Here is an 8,931-nt window from a genome sequence, read left to right as displayed (position 1 = left end):
GAGGGTGAGAAGGGAGCTGGGGTGTGCGAGAGCTTTCTCCCAGCTTCCAGAAGTGGGCCAGGCAGTGATGACACATACAAAAAAAAAAAAAAAAAAAGAGCCCCCAAACATATGCAAACCTCCAAAACAACACGATGCCGGGGAACCAGAACTGGGAAGCTTTGTCCAAGGAAGCCCTTAAGCGCTCGGGCCCACGGGGTAACGAGGCGAGGCCGCGGCGGGGCGGCGCGGGGGGCGGGCGGTGCGCGCAGTCCCGGGGAGCGGAGCGGGCGCAGCGCGGCCTGGCCATGGGCGCTGGGGCGGGCGGCCCGCGGGACACCGCGCCGGGCCAGCAGCTCCGCGCTCTCTTCTACGCGGTGGCGCCCGGAGAGAGCTCCTTCCGCACGGTGGAGGAGGTGCCCGACTACGTAGAGAAGGTGAGAGTCCCCTCCTTTCCCATCCTGGCTGCATCCCTCGCTCTTCCCTTCGCCCACCTGCGCCTGTTTTCAAAAGCCACGGGCGGCTCACAGAAACCATGTCCGCGAAAGGGCACCTAAGTTATGATAAAACCGTATTTCTCTCATGGGCTTTCTGCCTGTAAGCTGCCAGTGTAACTGTGCCCTCTGTTTTCATGTATTTAAATGATGATTTCTCCTGTACCAAGAGCTGGAGTTTTCAGAGAAGCACCCAGATATCTGAGGCTTGGCGCTAACGTTATATCCAGCAGCACGGATAAGATGAACAGTGACAGCAAGCTGAACTGAGGAAACAAGTATGATACTGTGTTTGGCTCTTATGGTTCTTAAAGCAAGCAAAAAGTCAGGTCTCTCTTGCCCTTAAGTCAAGCTCAAAGACAGAAAAATAAAAGGTTTCTAATTAAAATAAAAAATAAAGATTGTTTAAGAGAATTTAGAACAAATATTTGTGTTGGGGCAGTGCTGTGTCCTAAATATCCAAGGCAAGAGTACAGAGGTCGTGGGTGAGAACTCCCTTGTCAGCAGGCAGCAGCGTATCCTTCTGTCCCACCCTGCCAGTTAATTCACTTCCAAGAAGATACCTTTGCCCCTTTTGTCCTACCTATTGCTTGTATCTTGATTGTCAGCTCCTTCTGAACCCAGATCGATGTCAGCTGTTCACAGAGACAGCACATAAAACACTATTTTGTCCTTATCAAAGTAAATTCAGCCCAGCTTCAATAAAGAGCTGCACTTTTTACATGGGTTTTGATAGTTGTGACTAGCTCCTCTGCCAGGTATGCCTTGGACTGCTGTGCAGCAGCTGCTGGCAGGCTGCAGTGTGGGTGTTGTGTGCTGTGCAGAGCAGTACAGCGCCGTCAGCAGCTTTCTGGGAGTTGTAGTATGCAGCAGTCCCTCACTGAGGGATGTTATCAGCAAAGGTAAACCCTTTTATGTAAGGTGAGCAGAAAGCTGCTGCAAGCCCAACCTGTGTGTGCAGTGTCTGGTCAATGGACTGCTGTCCTCAGAGGTGTTTTGCAACTAAGCTATAGCACCATGATTAAGGAAGATCGGTGGTTTTGCCTAGTCAGCCAATCTCTCCCTCCTGTTCTTCCTGCTGTCTCGGTCCCTTTTACTATTCCCACATTTCCAATGAAATATTATTCACTTTCTTGTCTGCAACATATCTTAACATCCTTGGGCTTTCTTCTCCCATATGCAATATTCAGGTCAGACGTTAGCCAAAGCTGGAATTTCTTTTACTAGACACACAGTTGTAAGTCTGTGAAAGGTTTGTTAATACTTTGCATTATGAAAGTGCCTGCAGGCTTCTGCTGTTGTAGAGCAATGTTGTCATAAGCTTGTAAAGGAATATTTCTCACAAGAAAACCAAAACAAAACAGCATTAAAAAAAGGTTTCCCATTACTGTTATACTTTTCTTCAATTCCTGTCTTAGGTTGTCTGTGCTAGATTTCCCTCCTGACAGTGCATTTGTTGCTAGAACAGATCTTTTGATGCTTGTCTCGGTGAGCATATAAAAATATTTTTGTGGCATAACTATTTTAACTCTTTGGCTTTGGTCTGAACTTAGGCAGAGTTCATCCATCCTCTTCTGGCCTTGTTTATGGGCAGATGACAGCTATCTACAGTCCCTCCCCAGCTGCTATTCTTGACTGTTTAGGGAGCAATTACACAAGCAGTATATCCATTGGTGTGCTAACTCCTTTAGTTAGTACAGACACAGAAGTGGGTAAGTGGATATCTGAACTCAATTCAACACAGAACAAAAAAAATTCTAATGTAGACCTGGTAACAAATGAGGGCCTCAGCTCAAATAATTCACTCTAAAATACAATAATGTTGATGTGTGTGTGGAACAAACTACTAATTACATTAGTGTCTCTAAATGGTGTGGGATTTTTTTTCTTTTTTTTTTTTTTTCTGAGACACTGTAGTGGAATTTGCATCTCAGATCTATGATCTCTTGGGTATCAGATGGATGAAAGTATTTCTAGGACATTAGATGACATGGCTACAGCTGTGGGGATAGGCACCTTTCAACATGGCAGGTGGCAGAATCTCCAAATTCACCCAAATATTCGTGGGTTTAGCAATCTGCAAAATTGAGATAGTTGGCTTACAAAATACAGACACTTCACAGGAGTGGCCCCTTTGAGTTAGAGTCACCTGTGCTGTTACATCTGGGTAGGAAATGACAGCAGGGGGTGAAGCAGCTCTGGTTCTGAGAACAGAATAGTTAGCTTAACTTGTGCCCTGTACTTTCTGTTCCTGGTTACATTGCTTCCATTTTCAGAAGCAATGGTCCTTGCACTGTTGCTCTGTATGATGGCAGAGCTGTATGTAGAGGCCTCAAGTCCTGTTTATGACATAAGCTGATCAGCTGCTACCAGTGACAAGCAGCAAAGCTCTGTAGCAATGCCCAGGGAAAAGTCACCCTTTCAACAAATCTCCAGAATTCTGGGAAAAGGGGTGTGAATCTTGGATAATCATCATAGAATTTATTATAAGATTTTTTTGTCATGTAGAGTTCAAATCCCTTAATTTTTCTGTATTTCTGGGAAGTATGTCAATTTTCTTTGTCCCGGACAGGATGTACTGATGCTTGCACATTCATTTTAAGAGCATCCTCTTTTCTATGGGTGTAAGATTAGGCTCTGCAGGCTTTGTTGGTTGGTTTTTGGTGGTGTGGTTTTTTTTTTTTTTTTTTTTTTTTTAATTCTCTCACAGTCTAGAGATGGGCAGGTGGAATGATTCTTCTTGTTTGCCAAACATAGTTTTCATGAACCATAAATTTGCTCTGTACCTTGCTATAGTCTGAAATTATCACTTCTGCTCTGTAAAGACTTACATGCGTCAGACTTCTGAAGAGACAGTCCTTCTGCTGAGAACTCCAAAATGAAAACTTCAATAATCACTCTTTTCCTTTTCAATTTACTCTCTTGAGAGCCTAAAGAATAAGTTCACATTTAAACTCAATACACATTTCAGGGTTTGCTTCTAAATAATGAGGCACAGAACCTTCATATTTAGTTTTACTTGAAAGTTGGGATTCTCATGTTATAAAGGTCTGGGACTTTAAGGAAACAAAAATTGTTTCAAGAATTGCAGTAAAATTATGAGTATATGCTGAATTTCAACCTAGAATATTATTCTTTGCAACAGTATAATGTGGAAACTGATTTTAATTGGTCCTTTGCATTCTGTGGAGTTGGTTACTTAAAATGGAACCCTCTTACACAGTACTCAGAGTAAGACTTTCATGTTATCGGTCAGTTATTCAGCTAAACCACAAGCTAATGCAAATCTCCATGGAGTATTTCTGCTGTTGGGTGAAGAGAAAAAAAACTGGAAACAGAGAATAAAGCATTTATGGACCAGAAGATATCAAAAGGATCTATCTTATGTCACTGACCTGTGATGTCAACAGTGGCTATTTCTTAACTTTGTGCCATTTTGTTTTTAGAGAAAACCCTTGAAAACAGTTGTAGAGATAGCCATCCTCAATGGGTTCCCTAAATGTCTTCATTGTCCTTTTAACTTAAAAAAAAAAGAAAAACAGGAAAAAAGAGAAGTAGTGGTTAGGCTAGTGAGACTATTTTCTCTCTTACTGTCTCCTTTTTTCCTGAATTATTTGCATTCTTCTTCTGTTGCATTACATCTCATCCTTATGCTGTGGGCAGTTTGGGTCAGGGAATGCCTTTTCATTCTCCATGACAGTAGCTGTCATAGTTATATCATAAATAATACATCCTAGCCTAGATGCATTTTATCCCATTGATCTACTTTGGATCAAGCTTAATGAAGGTATGTGAGAAAGATAGTAAGGGGTATGCCATATATCTTTTCTTTTATGATCTCCTTGATGAGCAGGAGGTTAAGGATGTCTGAATGTTTCTTTATCCTCCTTGCTATGACACTCCCCTTTTGTGAGTCAAAAAGTGGTGCCAGCTGCTTGGCTGTTTCACAGCTGCACAGTGGGATGAAAATGTTTAATGAAATCAATGAGACAGAAATTATAATAGTGTACATTAATATAAAGTCAAGTATTTCAGCTCTTTCAGAGGTTGCTAGGTAAAATGAATCATCACACGGAATACAGACATTGTACATTTCCTATTAACTGTTTTTATTTCATGAATAAAGCGCTTCACTTTCTCTGTTCTAAGCCCATTCAATTTGCTCTGCAGCTTCTGCTGTTCCATACCTTAAAACTCCTTGTAGTCTGTGCTAGAACTGCCTCTTAATATTGTCATAAAGTGTATTAAAGTGCATTTGTATTAAACTTCTCTTTTCTCTGCTGGAGTGTACAGCTGTGGTCATCAACCTTTGTTTGCTAAGTTAGGAATCTATTATTAGATTATATCAGTTAGGAAAAGTACATTAAAAGTCTTACCTACTTAGAAATTAAATAGATATAGAGAGTAAAACAAGGAGTATTTATTTTTTCCTAGTATGTTTCATTGGTTCCAAATGGAAGGTTTTAGGGTTTCCTTTTTCTTTTATTATTCTCTTTTATAATATATTTTATTATTTTATTATTTTTTACTTATTCCAAATATTGAAAGATTTGCCACATTGGTTTTCTTGGGTGCTGTTTAGGCTTTATGGCCTTTATGGGTCTTCCCTTTCTTTCTAGTTTTTTATATCATCAGTTGGTGCCTATCAGAAACAGGCTTTTAGATGCCTAAAATGCTGTTACAGAGTATAAGCTAGGCACCTAAACTGAAAGGTGTCATGATGATATTAAGCTCTGTCCATCTGTTATTGTAACCTAACCCTATGCTGCTGAAGTTATGAACTTTCACATTTTCCAGACGTTATAAATCTCTTGCTGTTTGCATGGTTTGAATCATCCAATTCTTCTTGGACTGAGCAATCTGTTCTGTATCCATCTTAGTCTCTTTAGTGTCCCAGCCTAGTTGGAATTCCCAGATCTTATCTCACTTGGCGACAAAAATGAGCGCCCTCCAAAATGCAATGGTATTTGCAGAGACAACATGCTTCTATTAAAATGTTGTATGCACAGGAGCAGCCGCTGTTCTACAGCAGTGCAGTTGGGAGGGTTCCAGGCAGTGAAGCTGTAGGTGTTTGCAGGCCATTTGAAGGGAGGAGAAGTAGCCGCAAACTTCCAGGGCAAGTATGGCAGTGTGGTGCCTCCCAGAGTGGTGCAGAACTGTCTTGCATTTCTCTTGCCCTGCAAAACATGGTGGGAATTTTATGCCTTAATATAACCAAAAAGCAGTTGTCTAAAGCAGGTGTCTCAAAGGTCACCTAAAAGTTTTCTTCAGATCAGGGGAGGCTGTTGAAGGAACATTTGCTTGCACAGAGATCTGATAACTCCTTCCCATTTTCCTTGCCACAGGCCTTCTAGATTTTGGTGGCGATGGCTAAAATATTGTCACTGCCTCATTCCTTCCACACGTGAAGTGCCAGAACTCTTAGGACTCCAGTGTTAGTAAAAAAAAAAAAAACAACAACAACAACAAAAAAAACCACTCTACGACTTACTGTTACTCAAGCCTTTTTCTTGTTGACTGAGAAGATAAAAAATTGAGAACAGGTCTGACAGTCCTCACCAGTTACATCTTTCACTAATGAGTGTTATTGCTGTGCATTTTCAGCTTGCCAGTTGATTGGGGAGAGAAGATGGACAGTGAGAATTGAATCCCAGACTAAAGCAATGTTGTGAGTGAGAAAGTTTCAGTCTTGCTCATCATTAGACTTTTCTGCAGAAAGGCAGAAAACTATTTTGCAGTCAGTATAATGCAAAGAAAGAGGGGAACATTGTATAATTGTCACTTGGTCTGGGAAGAGAACAGAGTATGGCCCAAGTTGGCACGGGCTGCATAGTTACTAGGTTCACTGATGAAAGCGCATACAGAAGAACTGTTGTTGTCTGCAGTGAAAAGCATGGCAATAGAAATGCCAAGTAGAAAGAAACTCACTTTACTATATCTTTCAGATAATAATATTGGATACCAAATTCAGTGGCTGAAAACAGTCAAAAAACTTCATACGCTATCAAACCCAAACCAGATTCTGTTCTACTTTGTGGTTGAAGGAGTCTCCACAAATATTAGTGCTCTTACTGATTTACTTAAATATGAGAAATATTAGTTTGGAAAGACTTTTATGTTTTGTTCTGATAATGTTTGAATTTATGTGCAGAATATACAAAAGAAAACACTGTGGGAGGAGGTTACTGCAATAGATTTATGCTGGTGTTGTGGATTAAATGGTAGCCTTGGTTGTTCTGATTTTCAAGGTCCATGTTATGAGCTCTATTACAGGAGTAGCTACTGAAGTGACAGCCAATCTGAGAAGCATCTCACAGCATAAAGTGCTGTTAGGAAAAGTGTATCTAATTTTATTTTGTTATGTCTTTTTTTTTTCAAACTATTTTAGAGTATCCCATTCTTCATTACTTTCATTGGGCTGGAGTTTGCTGTCAGCTGGATTCAGAAGCGTAAGCTGCCGGGTCGGATCAATGATGGCATAAGTTCTCTTTCCTTAGGTATCCTGTCCCGACTACCAGAGTGAGTATATGAATACAGTCTTGAGATTGCTTGGGTTTTAATCACTAAGAAGGAATAAAATATAATTATGTATTGAAGTTGTTACTGCTAATCCAAAATTATTAAACAAGGCATCTGGACCTTTCTTTATGCAATTAAATTTTAGTGACATGTATAAAATCTTTCTAACCTGTAAGGCTAAATATGATTCTTACAGGGTGTTTTCCAGCTCCACAATACCAATTTATCATCAATTATATTAATCTATATTGGACCTTGCCATCACCTTTTGCTATTTCTGGGACTTCACCTGACTTTACTATATCTTATATTAGACTAGATTTTAAAATCTGGGTTTTTATTTTTTCATTAAAATACAGAAAGATAACAAAATAAAATCAACATACCAAGTCTATTGTTTTTGTTAACCTTTAAAAATAAAGCTGGGTGCATATAACCAGATCAATAGAATTGTGAATATGCATGTGATCCAAAGTGCTTTGAACACAGTCATTATCTTATCCTTGACTTCAATGGATTTTAATCACTGAGATAATTATTGCAAACATGATCATATAATTCACTCTCCAATTTAAAGGCCATAAGATTTACCTGAATTAGTTTGGTGAGCAGAATTGTATTTTAAGGAAATAGCCACTGTGGATTAACTGTGAATCCCAGTGAAAAAATCCAGCAAATTCTTTATATAAATTGCTCTAAGTGTTTTCCAGAAATTTTAGTTATTTGTAAGTAATATTATGTTTTAGATATGCCTTTGCATGACATGAACTTCCAGATGATAGATTTTATTGCATATTTTCTTTTTGAATGGGATTACATTTCTATTCCTCATGTATGAATTTGCAGGTAAACGTCAAATTGTATATAATCTCTTCATTAAAGGAAGAAAAGTTTTTATTATTTGAGTTTTACTATATGGTGTATTTGCAAGCCTTTCAGTTATTCCCCCAGCTTTTTTTCAGAATCCTCTGCAGTTTTTCAGCCTTCTTAGTGTTGATGTCTCAAGTGCACTCCATATTTCAGAAATTACTACATCGGTGCCAAATAATGAAGTCATTTGTTCTCTATTTCTACTTGTTGTTCCTCCCTTTATATATCCCAGATCCTTTGAGCCATCTTTCATCCCTGAATACTTTCTTGGATTCTCTGGCTTACATTCCTCATTCATAGGCAGTATGTTCTTATATTTGGCCACATAGAAATACATGGATTGTACATTTGGTCCTCTGAAGTAGCCTGAATCCATGAAAAATTGTCTTTGTTACCTAGAGGTCTCTGGTTTATGTCTGCAAATTTTACTAGGAATCTTTTCTTTCAATCCAGATTCTTGATCAAATACATTAACAGTGCATAGCAACAACAACAAAAGATGATCCCTTCTGGCTAGTAGAACTCATTTTGTGAAATGTGTAAATCACCTTCTTTGTAATCTGTTGATCATTTGCCATTTGGTTGATTTTTTAAGCTTTCTAATCAATACAATATTTTACAAGGTCCATTAGGTACAATTTCTGATAGATTGTGTTAATTATCAGTAGTAAATACACCTGATGAAACCTTTGAAAGACATGCTCCAAAACTCTTCAAATATCTGAAAATGAGAGTAATGAGCTTTCAATATGAGAAATACTCAGTCATAAAGATATGTCTTCAAACAAAGTTATGTCTAAGTTGAGAATTTCATGAAGTTATTTTTACAGCTAGTATACCTATATTCAAATAATTTTTAATGAATTGTGAGCATGATCTTGATGGAGCAACATTAAACCTTTCAATATGTTTTATGATTTATTTAAATATTTATCAAAAAATGAGATTCGTGTGCAGCAACACACAACCCTGATAATGGGTTACTGTAGTCTGCATGAAGCCAATATTGAAATAGATCAAATGCCACTTCTTCAACTTAATCCAAATTTTTTAAACTTGACAGGCATAC

At 38.8% G+C, this 8,931-nt stretch overlaps 1 protein-coding gene across 2 annotated transcripts in view; it reads left to right on the top strand.

Moving 5' to 3' along the window:
- Positions 1 to 266: 266 nt before the first annotated feature.
- The window catches only part of AGMO (alkylglycerol monooxygenase), a 192,748-nt gene continuing 184,083 nt past the window's right edge, over positions 267 to 8,931 (top strand). For both annotated transcript variants that reach the window (XR_008439860.1, XM_053993888.1), the window contains exons 1-2: positions 267 to 416; positions 6,862 to 6,992. Coding sequence is in view for 1 of the 2 variants with exons in the window: in XM_053993888.1 (XP_053849863.1) it covers positions 288 to 416; positions 6,862 to 6,992 (260 nt within the window). In the remaining variant the exon portion in view is untranslated. The remainder of the gene's footprint in view (positions 417 to 6,861; positions 6,993 to 8,931) is intronic.

The sequence above is a fragment of the Vidua macroura genome, chromosome 1, assembly GCF_024509145.1.
Source record: "Vidua macroura isolate BioBank_ID:100142 chromosome 1, ASM2450914v1, whole genome shotgun sequence".
NCBI classification, from domain to species: domain Eukaryota; kingdom Metazoa; phylum Chordata; class Aves; order Passeriformes; family Viduidae; genus Vidua; species Vidua macroura.
The sequence above is the reverse complement of the archived record's forward strand: the minus strand, read 5'-3'. Positions and strand labels throughout refer to the sequence as shown.